Source organism: Ixodes scapularis, unplaced genomic scaffold, assembly GCF_016920785.2.
Source record: "Ixodes scapularis isolate PalLabHiFi unplaced genomic scaffold, ASM1692078v2 PGA_scaffold7__128_contigs__length_106722199, whole genome shotgun sequence".
Classification (NCBI taxonomy): domain Eukaryota; kingdom Metazoa; phylum Arthropoda; class Arachnida; order Ixodida; family Ixodidae; genus Ixodes; species Ixodes scapularis.
The window spans coordinates 19,711,745-19,729,912 of NW_024609882.1; the positions used below are offsets into that span (position 1 = coordinate 19,711,745).

General features: G+C 44.7%; 1 protein-coding gene across 1 annotated transcript in view; it reads right to left on the reverse strand.

The window, feature by feature from the left end:
• Positions 1 to 18,168, reverse strand: part of LOC8027499 (peroxidase-like) — a 139,537-nt gene that overhangs the window by 41,619 nt on the left and 79,750 nt on the right. The window contains exon 2 of the mRNA XM_042286353.1: positions 902 to 1,096. Coding sequence (XP_042142287.1) covers positions 902 to 1,096 — 195 coding nt within the window. The remainder of the gene's footprint in view (positions 1 to 901; positions 1,097 to 18,168) is intronic.

The following is an 18,168-nucleotide window of genomic DNA, read 5'->3' on the forward strand; positions in this document are numbered from 1 at the left end:
ACGCCCGTCTTGCGCAACCTTCGAGGCGGAGCCTACGATCTCCAGCACCTTGAAGGTTCCAGACCGCGGTCTCGGATTGTAAAGATGCCGAACGTTTCGCAAGGGGCTTTATAGACTCGTCGAACACTAATGGTACGTTTACACTTGCGAATACGCGAGCGAATCCGTGCCGGCGGTAAGCGGATTTTGGAGCCGGGTGGCTCCAAAATCTGGGTACGGCTTCCGAACCGATACAAATTTTCCGTCGGGAACGAGCGAATTTTGTCATCCGGCTCTGAAATCCGCTGTATGATGCCTCGAGATCTTAGAAGGTTTTCATTTACGAAGGGCTGGAAAGTCCAGCCTTTTGGGAGTCAGGTGTTCATTGCTGGTAAGTCTGAATCCACTTGGAAGAGGTGGAACAACCATGTCGAAGATTTAACATAGACGGTGCATGTCAATAGCTGTTCAGAATATAATTTGTTTCATCGAGCGTTAGGCAATGGAAGGTTAAAACCAGCCTTACAGTGGCGTCTGCTGCCTTAATTGTAGAAGGGACAGTTGGAGTGAGTGGCCTGCTCACCGAGGGTCTCAAACGTCGCTATGATTGCGGGACCGCACGCCGGTGAGATGATTATCCACATTCAAGCGGACGATACAGTTATCATAATTTAGGTAGAAAACAAGGATCTGAATCGTATAATTAAACCGCTTATCCTGACCTTTATAGAGTTGTATTTTGTAGTATCGTATACTGCCCCAACTTCTACGTTGCTTTTTCTCTGCTCTCCAGGATTTCGATTTTCTTTTGTGTTTCTTGATGACGTATTTCTGGAAGGGGATTTATATTGCCGTGCTACACATGCAAGGTGATTCCTGCACCTTGGCATTTTACCAATATTTGTGGCAGGAAACAACTCACGTCTTGAAGGCCTCGAAGAAGTCCTTGAAGCGTGGGGCCGGCGACCTTCCCATCCCGTGCACGTAGTGCCTGTGCAGCAGTAGCGCGCAGTCGGACGTGGCTATCGTGTGGTGGCCGCCGCCGCTGATGAAGTTTCCCTCGCTGCCAAAGGACTCCATCGCCACTGCTACAAGACACTGCCGTTGTACAAGCGCCCTGCGTTCATAAACGCCATTTCGTTACTTCATTACCGAATCGCCTACACTCTTCTGTCCTCTTTAGATGTGCGCCAACCTCTCGGTAAAGTGCGGTTCTTCGTCACTCAAAAAAGAAGCCATGAGGTGAACGTAACAACAGATGAACGCTACTTCAGAAATGCGACTGATGTTTTGTCACTACGTGAGATTATACTTCAGTTGCGTATCAACATAAGGTTTCTCAAGGATGTACCTGCAGCTTTTGGGAAGTGCAGCGATTTTACTTTTTAATTCCCTTCAGAATTTGTCGCAAAACCCTTTGGAAACGATATTGACACAATGGCAGTAATTCTTTTTTCACCTAGGATCACTGGGAATTTATATATTTTTCAGTGATTTAACATAATAGTGGGATCACTATTATGTTAAAACCAGGGTGTCGAACCTGAACCGAACCGAACCGAAAACCGGAACCGAACCGGTATTTTTTCCGGAACTGAACCCGAACCCCAACCGTTGTATTGTTATCGCGATGAACCCGAACCGGAACTGAACCGGAAAAAAAAATAACGGTTACCGGCTCATGTCAAAACGGTTCGGCCACGCGCTGTTGACAATGAATGTGCTATCAATGCCATTTGTTTTTTAAGTGTCGTCAACAGACACACACCTCGCTTACATATTTTTCTTCTACACTCAGTCTTAGGAATATAAACGCTGCATCCATGAATCTTGACAAACGCTGCATCTATGAATCTTGACATAGGAACCAGTATTGCGCTGGTCGCGGCTTGCACGGAAAAACAAAAATTAAAAGGCTGTGCAAAAAAACAAAACAAATCGCGTTACGGGATTTCAATTTCCTACAATCTCGTAAATCCTAAATGCTGCTGTGTGCTCATTTCGTAACACGTTTCTAGAACGTGACGTTGCAATTTTTTTATTTTTTTTTATTTTGCTGTTATTTTGATGTTATTTTGATTTTGTTATTTTGATGTTGCAATTTGTCATTTATAATTTCCGAACCGGTTCGCGGATCGAATTAATCGAACCGGAACTGAACCGGAACAAAATAAATTTACCTGAACCTGAGCCGTAACCGAACCCCTATTTTTTTCGGTTCGACACACTGGTTAAAACGGGAAATTATATAAAGAAAGGGAAAGGGTTGTTCTGAAACGAAAAGTAATCGATCGTGAGTTGTTCATTTTCCTTTTTACTCCGATTGCATATAACATTTTGGTTGCTCAGATCCAATTATTTACGTGCATATCTCATCTGACAAGAACAGCCCTTTTATTTTCAAAAGCAACCAAGAGTGATGCTCCTGCTCAAATTTTCCAAAACGAAGGTCGAACATTTTTTGCGCGAAATTGCAAAGTTCACGCTCAAGACATGACTGACGACGCGTAATCAAAGAAACGCACATTAAAAATCCCGGTCGGTGTTCGCGAACATTCCTCTAGCGAAGATAAAACAACGCACTTTCAGTCGTCCTCGGGGTGGAGAATTCGCAAAGTCTGAGAACCATCCGCCTTCCTAAATATGTATATTTCGCAACGGGAAAGAATGGAGACCCGTATGTTTTCGTGCGCGCGAGCTTTAAGGAAACACCCTACTCTTCGAAAGCGGCGTTGCTCGAATTTTTGCTGATTGCACGTGACAGCTTGACACCGCGTCGGATGCAAAGGAGGAGTCTTGTGTTCGGGCCGCAACGAGGGAACCTGCTACGTCGTAGCTTCCGTCGGCGTCCTCGTTTGGGTAATCGCTGCTGCGTTCGCTGTCTCTCGTCTTGCTGGTCTCTGTGGTCCCTGACGTCATAACAAACGGATAGTGCGGCGAGTGTCGATGACCTGACCATCGCTCCAGAGCCTATGCGATTGCGATTGCGGTCTTATCCGATAAGACCGGCGAAGAACGAATCGTTCACCAAGAAGCATAAACCCGAGAAACCCTGCGCTTCGTTTTAATTGGGCTTTCGGTGACGATATGATGCTCGAGGTTGTGAGCAGGCATCTTCGTTTATCTCACTGCTGCGTTTACCGCGTGCTCAGACGTGGGCCCTCGACTTCCGCCTGATGACGTCATAGACGTGCCATGCTGCTGCTTGTCGCGATCCTGGCGGTGTCACGCAGCAGCGGTGGTAAGTGTGTCAGACGCATGTTTTGCTGCAGTTCGCTTTCCCAGATTGACAGTTCGCAGACGCTTCGGGCAAGTCGGCTGTTGGGACGCGCCGACGGCAGCGCACTCCCGTTCGCTCATGCTTTTTCTGCTGGAACTTCAACATAATCAGACCTTGTCTAGAATATGCTTCATGTTTATGGGACTCTCCTTACTACAAAAAAAAAAAACAAAAAAAAAATCTAAACTTGAAAGGGTACGGAGGACTACAACTCGATTTATTTGCAACCGGTATGAAAGAAGGGACGGCGTGAATGAAATTATCATTTTTCTTGCTTGAAACGGTTCAAATGCGGCACTTTGAAAAGAGGTTACAACTTTTGTACTTGATATATAATGGTTTAAATCACCTAAAACAGTATCCTTACGTAACCCGAGTGTCGGGCTAAAATACTCGTTTTAAAAACGGAAAAATGATTCGAGAGTCTCGTACACACAATGATACATTTCAGTTTTCGTTCTTTCCTACGACAATAACCGCGTAAAACCAGCTACCAAAAAACATAGTAGAAAGTGCCGATGTCGAAGAACTTATTTTAAAGTTGCCCTCACCTGATTGTTTTCGAATATATTTGTTGTTGATTTTTTTTTTTTTTTAGTTTACTTTGCTGTTATGTCTTGCACTTAATACTGATGCCTTCTCTGTGTTATATATTATGTTTATATTTGTGACTCTCATTCCTGCTTGGACACTAACATGAGCCTGCACTATATATAAATAAAATAATAATAATAAACAAAAAAAATAAAAACCAACCGTCAGGATAGCGACATCCGACAAAATAACACCCCAGCTCCTGTGACGCCATTATTATACATTTCTTTTTTACATGGGAACCATTTCTGACGTACGGGTGGTATAAGATGCCAAACCCACCATTCGGAGACGCGTTTCACCCACCATGGTTTCTGTGCACCATGTGGCGGTTTGGATCGTGTGCACGAAACGAGCGAAGCCGCTACTGCAACAGAATACGGGGAAAGCTAAAAGCGCCACCTCTTACACCCGGTGGCTGTTTTCACCGCAGGTGTTCGGATGGAGGGGCATCTGCCTCCAAACGTTCCGATTCCGCGCCTGTAATCTCAGCTTGGCCCATGAACCTTATACTTCTCAAAGTCGGACGTCGTCTGTCGGCCAATGTTTAGAGATGACGGGATTGGATCGGCCCTTGTGCCCAACCGCGCCAAAACACACACCCCGCTATATACGCGCTAAAAGGTTTGTTTGGGCTAGTTGTTGCATGAAGCTTTCTGGGTGAAACAGTGGAACGGGACACGGACGAAGTAGAAAGGAGACGGTGCACAGCACTATGGATCAACTCAACTCTGACGTCACACGACTGCGGTGGCGCTGCTGTCGTGTGAAACATTCGCGCAGAAACTTCATCTCGCGCGAATCTGGTTTCTGCGCAGGTTTGTTCGTAAACATCACGTTGGTGTATATCCTTCTGCATTTCGGTACTAAAGCGCGAGGGATTTGCGCCACCATTGCTCCGAACGTTGGTTTAAATTTATCGCTACCGAAACTGAGCCCCTCTCTACACTGCCGGAGTGTTAAAACAAACACGCTTTCAAATTTTTTGTACCTTTCAAATATGGCTTTAAAATATCCTGCCATTTTATTTTATTTTCGTGACAAACATTGATGGTACTCGGAAAGTTGCACAACGCTTATCGTAGTTCGTGGTCTGTTCGGGAGGGATGGGTTAGCTGGCTCCGTTGAGTGCGGTTGTCACCGCGCTATCGCGTTTTGCGGCGAAGCGAACTCCCAAGGGGTGGACGTCAGGGTCTTGCATTCCTCGCTTCGCCGCAGCGCAGCCGCGCGAAGGGAGAAAGCATCCCTCCGGTGTGAAGTTTTGGTTTAGCGAGAGGATTTTAAAATGACTGTGATATGATATTACTGGTCTGCGCTGTAAATTTAATTCTTGAACATGCCACCGGATGAATCTTAATATACGTATTCGCAGTGCAATTATTGATAAGGTTTAAAACATTTGTGTTCTAAAAGTTCATATTGCTGCTCTAAAATGAACCTTTGAGTGATTAAGGACGACTCGGACCAATCATAAAACTGCTCTCGTGTACCGTGGTTCTTGGAAACACTCGAGCTTAGAAAAGGGAGTTGCCTTCAAAACTGCCCAAAAACGACAAATACTTTTATTGTCGGCTTAACGAAAAGTGGCACTTACCCAGGATCAAATCGTCTTAAGGCTTCTTTTGAACATCGATGATTATTTATTTATTTATTTATTTCATAATACTATCAGTCCCCCATCGGGGACTATGATAGGAGTGAGTACAAAAAACAATAGACAATGTAATACACACGCAGAACACAATGACAAAAAATGAAGGACTATGCCAAACCTAATACTCATATCAAAAGCACAAAAGTACGACAAAAATGATAACATGAGGTTTATTGGTTACATGGGAGACACTTTACAAAATCCAAAACCGTTTTGGATTTAACAACGCTTTCAGGAAGTTTATTCCATTCCCTTGTCGTCCGAAGGAAATACGAATTCTTGGAACATTCTTTGTTGAATCTCTACTCTTCGATTGTCCTAGTATGCTTGTTACGGGTGATTCTAGATAGATGGAGTTTGATGAATCTATGTTTATCAATCTGCAATGTGTCATCTAAAATTATGAAAAACATTTTTAAACGCTTATTTTTTCTCCTCTCTTCTAATAAGGAGATACTTGCCTTACAATAGAGCTCTGTTGGTGAATCCAGGCTTCTGTACTTCGAAAAAATGAAACGCAGTACCATTTTTTGAACTTTTTCTAATTTCAATATTTAAACCTTTTGTGTGAGGATCCCAAACTTCACTAGCATACTCCAATCTAGGTTTTATTAGCATTTTTTAAGCTAGCGATTTAGTTTCAGTGGTTGCCAATTTTAATGATCTTCTTAGTGGCCAGAGTTTTTAGCTGTGACTGTTTTTATTATATTATTAACATGTTTGTTCCAACTTAAATCACTGGTTATTGTTACTCCTAAATACTTAAATTCATCTACCCCAGACAATGGGTCCCTCTTCAAGTAGTAGTTATAAACAGAAGGAACTCTCCTATGTGTTATTGACATGCAAACTGTTTTTTCGGTATTTAAACACATTTGCCAGATCTCGCACCATTTGCTAATTTTCTGCAAACAGTCGTTTAGTTCAACATGGTCAGAATCATCATTTATGTAGGTATACAATATACAATCATCAGCAAAAAGTCGTGCCTTTACTGTAATTTTGCGAAGAACGTCATTGATAATAAACCAAAAATAACCGGGCCCAAGTACAGACCCGTGGGGCACTCCCGAGTCGACCCCACGAGGCATGGAAGCGTGACCATCAATGCTCACGAACTGCCTTCTACAAAACAAAAACATTTCTATCCTTCGCTCATAAGAAAAGATATTTTTGTTTCCCGTACTCTGTGTAACCATATTTGTCCATCGCGAACACGACCACATATGCACTTTTCGCGACGCGAAGCAGGACGAAAGTTTCTAACTTGAAAGCGAAAGAAGTCAGAATGTAGCAAACACATTTGTGTTTGCTACTTTTCTGACTTCTTTCTTTTTTCTAAATAGAACTATCGATACGGACCGGCACTATTCAGTCAAAAATGCGAATGGAAGCAGGCTAACAATACCGAAAGTGAGTGAGCGAAACTCTGTTTAAGCTCATAAACTTGGCCGGGTTCTGAGCTTGCAACGCTCACATTCTGGCGGTCCAACAAAAACGAAAGAAAACTCGACTATGCGTGACACAACAGTATCCATACGACCCCGTTAGGCAAGACACCTTTTATACGTTTTGCGTTTTTCTTTTTGGGGCGTGAAATTGTTTTGTGTTTGTTGCGCCAATACGATGGTTATTTCGCGTGAAGTTTTGCCAGGTGCGTGCTCGAAAAGTTGGCGCCTATTTATCAGTCACTTTTAAACCCGTATGTTCGTCACCTTGGACGCATTCAGATTGTTCGCGCGTTCTCGTTGCCGGGTGCCTCTGCGTTCGTGGCACGCGTACGCCACATGTCATCGGTGCGTTTCTGTCTATTTTTGGTAGTAGTGACCTCTGATTTGCGTGAATATGCCTTTCGACTAACAAGTTATCAGTAACTGTGATCGTTCTCACCTCAAGAACTCGCGTAAAAAAAAGCAGTTCCTCGGGGAACGTTATTAAATTTCCCATTTATATGGAGCATTGGGATATATTTAGGTGCATTTTAGATTAGATATATGTTATCTTATCAAGACACACACGGTTTCAAACGTCAAAGGCCTCTGATTTTCCCCAGGCAACAAATCTTGTAAAAACTGTACCTCGCACCTCGTACGAATAATACGCAAAACTTTTTTTTTTCTTGAGATATCAACAAACATAGTCTAAAAAAGACTTGTTTTTTATTGAGAATGCATAGTTATATATACCCTGATTTATGTGCACTTATAAGCCGTCTTCAGAACAAACTCTCTTTTTTGTTTTTTTAAGAATTGGCTAACCAGCGCTCGCTGATGGCGCAGAAGCGAAATGACAAGTTGATTCGCAGAATCTTCTAAATGAGTTCTTTTTGAAGGCCTTGACCTATGCCTATTGTTCGAACGCGAACGCCGGGTTTCGGCGTTCCAACAGGTTCGAGCAGTGAGTATAGGGACAAAAACAGCTATTGTGTTGTATGGACGTTTAGACCGTTCTTAATGTTCATGTTTCTTAATTTTTCTTTCCTAATGTTTCCTAAAGTGCAGACCTAATGGGCGACCTGTCTCTCAGCCTTAGACGAGAAATTGAGCCATATAACCACTAGCTTAAGGTGTTTAATGTGCACCACGCAGAAGTGATACACAGCAAAGGCGGTTATAGCTATGTGTCACTGCATACCCACCAGTGTTCCAACCAGAGCTCGGTTCTCTGACAACTCCGCGTGATGTCATGTCCTCCTCTCCCTAAGTTTATTTCCGTCCTCGTACGTCGCTTTTGATTCACGAACGCGAGGGTGCTTGATTTAGTTCATCTTCCTCTTCTATCACCGCCATTAGTGCGGAAATATCGGAGCTTTCCAGACTGCCACTAGATGGCTCTTACTTTCGAAAAAGGGTATATTCCTCGTTGGCCAACAGTGCACCACGCAGGCTCTCTTGGAACGATAATGGCCTACTGGCCCGAGGCCGCGACTTAAATGGCGTTAGGATTGCGTTAGGTGGCCGCTTAGGCCTCAAACACGACCGGCGACGATCGATCGAAACGAGGCGGTCACTTATCCTACCCCGGGTTAATGCGCGCCAACTGCGAGGGCCGATACGCGAGTGGCATAAGGCATTATTTGCGTTGGTCTCGCAAGCTATCTGCCCTCTACCGCAATATTATAGTAAAAAAATAACTGAATAAACGATGAGAAACGTCGAAACGATCGAGAGAAGCCTTAAGTCTTTCTGAACTATGAATGCAGCCGGTGATATTCGGTCGCTTTTGGACAGCGCGGTTTTTCTGACAGTTTTCTCGCGAAACGCTGCAGGGTTGTTGTATGTGTTAGGTGAGATTGGAAAATATTATCACAATTCAACCTTTTTCCTCTCTCTCTTTCTGTCTCCCTCTCTCTTTCTCTTTATTTTGCAGAGAAAGTTAAGAAGAGCGACTCGAACTCCTTATCTTTTTGCATTTCGCTTGCTATTGACCGTTCACGAAAGTCTATCGTCCATCTTCCGGATAAGATAAGAACTTAGATACTTGGATAAGAACTATGAGAAGTTATTTTGTAGAATGGATCAATTTGCTTTTCTCGCTCCCCAAGAAAATACCAACCAAAAACTACACACCGCAAGAATATTTGTTTCTTGTCCAGGTTTGACGTTTTTAATGACCAGTTCTTTTTTGTTCTTACTTTTATGGCGGAACCTTCCATGTGTTAAAATGAACCTTTAACAATCGGCCCATGCCAAATGGGCATGTGACGAAACGGTCGAATCCCGTTAATTGTTTATATTTAACGCCACGCTTGAACGAAAACGGCTATCCCAAAAACTACACCTCTTTCTGCGCGACTCTTAATTGTTTTCGACTCATTTTCTGGTTTTCAATATGAAATTAATATTTTGCGTCAGCTTTGACCAGTTTTATTGTAGTATTCGGCGAAGCGCGCGGGAGAGGGGGGGGGAGGGGGGTGTTGATGAATTTTGGCGGGTGATAAGTAAAGCAGTTGCTGGGGGAAAGATTAGAACACTGCACAAATTAATACAGCTGTCCATCCAACGCCCATTTCATTGCTCCTGTTGTTTTATTGCTCGGCGGAACACTGCTCATTGAGCGGCACAACTAGGGCCGCTGATGGAGACAAGAAAAAAATAATTCAGGTTGCTTCATCATAGAACAAAAGTGAGTGAAGTTATTTCCAAATACCTGGCGTATACAAGACGTCAGGACGTCATATCTTGACGCCGTGGCGACGATGACGGCGTTGAAGTAGGAGCGAGACATCGCAAGTACGTAGCTAACTGGACTATAACAGAACATCCCACATCTCGATGTTATATCAACGTCTAAAAAAAAGCGGGAGTGAAGTTACTTTTAGGTTTTCTGCATGAGTTTACGAGGACCACAGGCAAGGCTCAGGGAGGGGGGGGGGGGGGGGGGGGGGGCAGATGGGCAGTAAAATCGGCGAACCACGAGAGCGGGCCGGGAAGGGGTGTCACGGCTGACCACCGCCCTTGGTGCCGCTGACCCTCGTGACGTCACTGCACGACCCGCCCGAGTAACTCGGAAGATTTCGAACGCTGCCGTGGATGGTCGAGTTAGGAAGAACACGCGCAAGCAGACGAAAGGAGCGAGGGGATGAGGGCGCGAGGGGAGGACTTGTCGCTGCCTCGTATACACGAACTCATCTCTGTTACGTCACGGCGCGGTGGTGGCGCGTCGGTCGCACTTCCGGTCTGGGGCTGTGGGCAGAAGTCCCCATGCGAGACGTGTATTCCTGCGTTGTTTTGAAAGGAACCTGACAAAAACCTGCCTTCTCGTCAAAACGCCGCGACTGGGGCTGTACTAAAAGAGTCGAGAAAGGTTTGAAGGCCAGTTTTCATGTGCTCGGTTCGTCCGAGAAAGTGGATATGTGCCGTGAAAAGGGAAAACCAGACGCCGTCGACCACGATTGCTTGGGCGGGAAGCACTTTGGATTGAACTCACGGATACCTCTGGTCATCAAATGTATTTGTTTTGTTCTAACATGAACGGCGGAAAACCGCGAGGTTGAACTGACCACCTGCGGACTACGTTCAGTGCGTCTTCAAGTTCAACCGGCCGCTTGACTGTTTAAACTGCCGTCTGCTCTTTCAAACGTTTCTGCTTGTCGTCTGCTCTTTTAGACGACACCGGCCCGTAGACCAAACGTGGGCCCGGTACTTGCGATAAGAAGTAAGTGCAGGACTCAGAAGACTCAAATTTGAAGGTTGTTAACCAGGCTCGATGTAAACACTAGATACAAGGATGCATTGATAATTGTTACCAGTGTCCATCACCGACTTGTTATGCCTGATTCACTTGGTCCGATTCTGCTTGAGATTTTCAGCATCGACGTCGACCATCTCAGCTACGGTTCACGCTTTTGCAGCCCGACCGACGTCCGGACTGAAAATTGCGAGCGAAATCTCATCATGCGACTCAGGCTTTAGCGTCCACTCTGCGGCGTACACGCGGAATGAATCGCCGCATGTCAGATTATTCACGCGAAGTTTTGCGGTGTAACGAGCCTCGGTAATTTCGCTGACGCCGCTGAAGTAGTCGGACATCACCAGGAAGACGTAGAATCAACAATGCGAACGCGAAAAAGGGCAGGGGGACTCACACCGACGCCGACAACATCGCATTTCAATGGTTTGTTTATGGGCGACGGCGAGCTTCTTGCCCACACCCCCATCGCGCATGCGCGGCACCGGTGGCGTCCGCTAGGGGCGCTCCGGTTTGTTTGTAAACATGAGTTGGTGTATAGACCAACTGTGACGTCACTCCTCTGCGGTGGCGCTGTTGTCGCCACGGCGCATGCGCAGAAGCTTCACCTTACGCGAATCTGGTTTGTGCGCTCGCGCAGAGCCCACACCTGGTGTGGGCAAGCACGGGCTTGTTTGTAAACAATGTGTCGGACTATTAGCCCCGAGTACGAACACAAGCGTCGCTGCGGTCGCCGCGCCCTGATTGGGTGAGGTGTACCGTGACGTCAGGGGGAGGACTCCGCTCCGCGATCTCGCATCGGCTCGCTTCCCAGCACCGGTTTCCTGGTTTGGCGTTACGTGCCGCAAGCTCTTCGACGAGCTGGACTTTGTTTACCCGGTGTACAAGACGTTGAGTTAGGCCGATATTGACGTGCTTTCCGTACGTTTCATAGCCTGCTTGACCCCTTTACCTTTAAAATTGGATTACAAATCTCGAAGGCTATCGTCGGAGGCAATTCCGCCGATGAACCTCCCCGTCCGTCCACACGACACAAGGCAATCTTGCGAGGGGTCGGTGAAGCGGTGGCGCAAGTGTTTCAGACGCTAGATTTCTGTTTCTTGCATGTTCATGATTTAGGACGATATGACATCCCGCTTTCAAGGCATTTGAAGTGGAATTTATATCATGGGCCTTTGGGGGTGTCGGCAAATTAGCTCGCGACCCACACTTTGCGCTGCCACTCTGCATGTGCTGGTTCACAGATGTTTTAAAGGCCGTGCGTCTGATGATCTTGGAAGTGCTCGTGGAACAGGGTTGGCTTAAATAAATGTAGCTTCTTTCTGAATTAATTATATAGTTGATACACGTATGCAGGCATATTTCTTAGAAGATGCACAATTACTGGAAATTAGTTTGCATGGTAGCAGCAAAAACGGCCGAATTGCCCCCAGTTGCCTGAATGATATATATTGAACTGCCCAAAATATGCACAGCAATAGTGCCGCAAATTGGAATGTTTATACTTTTTCCTGACATTCTTTATTCCAGCCTTTGGCATTCGGAAAATACACCGTTTAGTCTGAATTGTCATTTCCAATTAAAAAAGACACTGCTGCAGGTCCCCAAAAGCTTCCTCAGCCTTCAAACTCCCTACAGCTGGACTCTCTGACAACAGAGGAAAACAGGAGTAAAAGCAAGCATTCGAACGTCTGTCCAGTGGTAGTTGCAGCACTAGTAGCAGAAAATGTAGAACCTGTGAAGGGCGACAGTTTGCGAGAGAAAAGCTTCTGGTATTTTAGCTTCAGGACATTTTGATCTAAGTCAAATCTCAATTTTATGGCTTAAGGGACCAATAACAAGCTAGACACCTTCGCTTACATTTGTTGTACATCACTTGAGGGATGATATAAACAAGAGTACATATACAACCAGTGGAGCCCATTGAAATACTATCCGAATCCAGCAAAGGGGAAATGTTAGCAATATATATAATAAATGTTGTTTGTTTTTTTTTACTTTGCGCCTGCAGTTGGGCTGTCTTACTTGTGATTCTCTCCCCATGGCCCAGACTGTATTTAGCATGTTGCTTGAGCAGCATGCAGCTTTTCTGTTTCGGCGATATTGTTCAAAAACAGAGGTACAAAAAAAGAGTATCATAACCTGCCAATTCATTCATACCATCAGCAGCATTTATTGTGCAAGATGTAAATCTATAGTGATGCTCCGGCAATTGTGGCCATGTTTCTTTATTTTCATATACCAGCTGCGATTCATGCGTTGCCTGCCCTGTCAGCCATGCTTAAAATGTTGGTTGAGGTTTCGCCTACTGGCCATACCTCAATAAAGGCACTTATAATAGTTTACACTTCCTAAGAAAAACACGCAAAAAAAAATTAAATCGAAACTAGCGCGCCGACAGCTAGCGTCGTCACAGTCTCCACAAGGCGAGCGGGGCGAGTTGGTGGAAAATTCTCTCCTCGCCGTGACGTCACCCCGGTTCACCGTAGGGGGGCGCCACGCGAACTTCTCCGGGCTAATAGCGTTCATCTATGGACGTTAGTCCGGACAACTCGACGGTTTCCCCGTGTTCATGTTGGAAGAAAACAAATAACTCTGACGACCACAAGTAACCGTGAGTTCAACCCAAAATGCTTCCCGCACAACCCGCACAAAAGGTCGTGGTCCGACGGTGTCTAGTATTCTTTTTTTTAATGGCACCTATCCACGTTCTGAATCGAACCGGACAGGTAGAAAGCACATAAAAATTGATGTTCACACCTTTCCTGCTCTTTTCTTACAGCCTTACTCGCGGAATTTTGACGAGAAGGCACGTTTTAGTTTGGTTTCCTTCAAAACACAGGAATGCCCGTCTCGCATGGTAGTTTCCGCCCACATCAGCAGACCGATAGTTCAACCGAAGCAACACCACCACGCGTGATGCAACAGGGTTGAGAGCTTTTTCACGAGGGCGTTGTCATCTTGCATTATCGTCACATCCAGTATATGGGCGAAAACATTATTTTGCCGTCGCCACGCCAATAGAATACGTTTAGGATCTAAGCGTAACCCGTCACCCGTTCTTGTTTTGTCTCCCCTCTGTTTTCTTACTATTTGCAGGTTGAAATGTTTTATCATTTTTTCGTCGCATATACCCGATATGCTTACTTGACGGCCGGGGATGAGACTGAGCGAAAAAGGTCTCGTCCCCAGTCACCTGGTAGGCATATCCGGTATGGGCAACGAAACAATAATGAAGCATTTCAACCTGCAAATAGTAAGCAAATAAAGGGGAGACAAAACGAGAATGAGTGACGCCAAAAGCAACGTTGTTGCCTGTACTAGAAGTAACAATATTTCAAGATGGCGGCGTCCTTGTGAAATAGAAAGTAACTGCACTTAAAGATCCCAGGTTAGCAATCGTACTGCGTTAGCTAAATTGGTTCTTAATGACGGAAATATCAGGTAAGAGCAGAATAACTACTTGCTGGCAAGAGGTCCATACAAATAACTTGACTTTTTGGGCTCCTAACAAGATTTAGAAAGAAAAAAAAAAAACATGACACACGTTGTTTTGCTTTTGCAGCTTTCTGTTTTTTTGTTTTTTTTTTTGGTTTTTATATATACATATGGCTGACATTGGCCGGAATTTCTTCTATTCCAAACTGTCGGCGTGACCCACGCTCACACCTCATTACTAAACGCTATCGCTCTCGATAAACTTTCACGTTTCGCACTTCGCTATACTGACAAACTCTTCGAACCGTAAACTTTCGATCACTCGTTTTCGCGAGCTAAGTCCGAGAAAGAGAAAACAAGCAAACAAACAAGATACCTCTTTCTCTTTTTGTTTTCTTCTGGAAGGTGCGCGATCGAGTGACCCCGCCGTTACGCATTTACGTCCAATAACCACGTTTGCCGGTTTCCTCGCATTTCTTGTTCTGTCTCTTTTGAAACTCGAGACAAGCAGACCCGTCAAGGGGACTTTGATGGCCATTGTTTCGCAAACGGGTTTTTCGAACCGTGCGGCGGAAGTGTCGACCGAAAACGTCCGTTTCTATTTCGTTCGTATATATTTTTTTTTATATAACTTATGCGTCGGCTTTATGTACTGCGCAGCTCTCGGGTCAACCTACTGCGACCCTCCCCGTGCGCCCAACGACGGCTGTTTTGTAATCGGAAATAATAATAATCGTAACGGCCGGGAAACAAACCCGGTCGTAATCGGCGGGGCCGTGTCCGGACGGTGAAATGTAAACAGAGACCAAACATAAACATGTAAGTAAATATACATATATATATATATATATATATATATATTTATTTATTTTATTTTAAAAAGCAGGGATGTGTTTTTGTGGCGCTTTGCCACAGGCTCTGCGGAGCTCAAGTTCGTCTGCTTCTTTTCCAGGGGTTGTAGTGACGTCAGAACAACGTCGAGCTCTGATTGGCTCTGGTTGAAGGATAGTGGGTAGACCTCAAAGCTAGCTGCCTTGCAGTCTACTCATTATCTTTGAATCAGAGCCAATCAAATCCCTGCGTTCTGACGTCACCACAACCCCGGACAAAAGAAGCAGACGAACTTCGGCTCCTTTATACGTCGAAACTTTGTAATACTATGGTTCCCGGAACGCGTCTACGACTGTTGTGTTTACCGCGTCTAAAAAAGTGGTCCTTGGATTTCCGACTTGTTACGTCATACAAGTGTCATGCTGTCGCCGTTCGCGATCCTGGCGGCGTCCCAGCAGGAGGGCATGCGCTGCTGAAGGTCGCTCTCCAATTTGACGGTCCACTAAAGCTTCAGCAGCCAGCAGATAGGACGCCGCGAAGACGGCGGCACTCGCGTTCGCTTGTGCTTTTCCGCCAGCATTTCTTCGACCAACTGCCAGGATCGAGGCGTCCGACAAGCATGACAGAACCTCGGCTTCTGAGACGTCGTTTGGTGCCACTTCAAAACAACTTTTGATATATACACTCAGAGAGCCAATCTCTGCGATCAAGGAAATCAGCTCAGCGAATAAGGAGGCGGAACACCTGTTCAGACCTAAAAATGAAGTCTGCGCTGGGGCATTACGCAATGCAAACCGTCATGCTTGCATTGCGTAATGCCACAGCGCAGACTTTATAATGTCTCTGAGGGTTTTGCGGGTAAGTGTACGCGAAGGAATGTTTTAGGTTGTATGGGAAGGATAGGACGCTAAGCACACCAGTCGGGGACGCGCTCCGGGCATAAAGTTATTATAATGTACGCTAGAGGTTCAAGTGGCGCTAGTGTGCTGACGCAAATTGAAGCAGACAGCAAACAGTCGAAAAATGACTTCCGGTGATGCATTTCTATGGGAAAAAGTGAGTGCATTTTCTCCCTGCGCTCGATCATAAGAGCCAATAACCCGAATAATTTGTACGTACTAGGTAGCTTGGAACATTTCCCAGTCAGGCCGACGAAAGAACTGGTCAGTTAGGGCGTTTTTCTTTTGAATTCATCGCATTAAAAACGGTGCAAAAACGGCTTCGTGCGTGTATTTATGTGCACTGTCGGTCACTGTTAGCGCGAACGCGGTGTCGGCGATTTCCAGCATGGGGGATATACATGCAAAACGAACGAAGGACATCTGGAAAATCCAGAGCGGCGGCAAGAACTACGCAGCAACACTGGATCAGTAACTCGCAGTGCATGTACGATCACAATAAATTGAAGGCCACATAATCTATTCAGATTTTAAATAAGTGAGTACCGCTTCTCACCCCGAGCGAAGCTGCTTGTTCTACGTTCGAAATATCACCCGCGCGCTCGATATCTCTGAGAACAAGTGCGTGATAAATGTTGCTTGGCAGAGATAACAATACGAAGAGACACCTTTCATAGCCCACGGACTTTATTATCTACGTTTTGAAGGTCTTTATCCGCTCATGCACGACGGGATCATTTTCATATAGTGACTGGACTGGCATATTATCAATATACAAGCGTCACCGGAATGCTGGCGAGCCTTGAACACACTCTATGTTCGTTTCGATTAAAATTTTGCTTTGAATCGTCGCTTGTTTCTACACACCTGCTGCGGAACATACGTTTGGGACTGAAATGTAGCGAAGTTACATATCGTTCACTGATGAAGAAAAATGCGCTAACTAAAGCAATTACACTTTTACAGTGTTAATCAAGGTACATGCTATTCGGTACAACCCAAATAACCACAGTGTTCCGTGTTATTTTCCGGCGAAGAGACAAAATGCACGCGAGTTTTCCCATAAGAATGCACAGGAGCACCGCAAAAGTCGACTGGTTGCTGTCTGCTTCAATTTGCGTCACGGAAGTTGCATAGACACTAGCGCCAGTTGAACCTCTAGCGTACATTATAATACCTCTATGGCTCCAGGTACCCTATAGTAATACTACTTGTCTTATATTTTTTTATATTTATATATAAATGCAGTTTCAGGGGCTTCGACAGGTGTGGGAAATAAAAGGTAGCATAAATATACAAAACATATGATCAGCAATTCAACACGGTCGCTCCACAACAACATTTTAGAAAACATTAGTTTGAACCAGGGATGGGCAAAATACATGCCAATATGTATCGAAATACAAATACAAAATACTTCGTCAAAAATGTATTTAATTACAAATCTAATTACATTTCCAAAAAAGCATTTAAGTACAAAATACAAATACAACCAAAAGTAATTGGTCTCCTCCAAATACTTTTTCAAATACATTCCTCAAAATTTGCGTCAGCGACTTCAGGGCACCTGCAACGGGTTTCTGGGTATCTCATTTTAATTTTGTATCGCACACTCGGGAGTTAGTGTGCGAGGCTCTAGTAACGTAATAGAAATATAATCACAAAAAAATGTAATCAGCTTGAACGTAATAGGTGAAAAAAGTACAGAGCTTTAAGCAGCTTATTTTTTGTCGATTACATTTTGGTATAGACCAACAAAAAGCCGAGACGACCAAGACGCGCAGCACCATATCCAGAGAATGTTTTATTGTTGCAACTCGCACCAGTTCGAAAATCTGGACGACCCGCGCATTTAGAATGTTCCAGGCAAAAATATGGATGGAAATCAGGCTGGAAAGCATCACAAGTTGTCGCAGGCACTTATTTAGCCAGTCTGCCTGTGAACGTCTATTTCGTCACTATTCTTCCCCTGGACTAGCACCGTAATCACAAAGTCACTAAACGCTTGAGCTTGATTGAGAGACACTGCATTCGGTGCAGAACGTAGTTTTCTTCCTGCTCTGGAGAGTGACACTAAATTTGAGAGATGTATTTTCGCCCACAAAATTGTATTTAATTACAATTGTATTTGAAATGCCCGCGTTTTAGTATTTAAATACACACGTCAAATACATTACCCAATTTTGTAATTAAATACAAATGCAAAATACACAAAGTATTTGAAATACGTATTTCAAATACTTGTATTTGAATGCTGCCCATCCCTGGTTTCAACAGTTGAACGGCGTAAGCAATATTAAGTA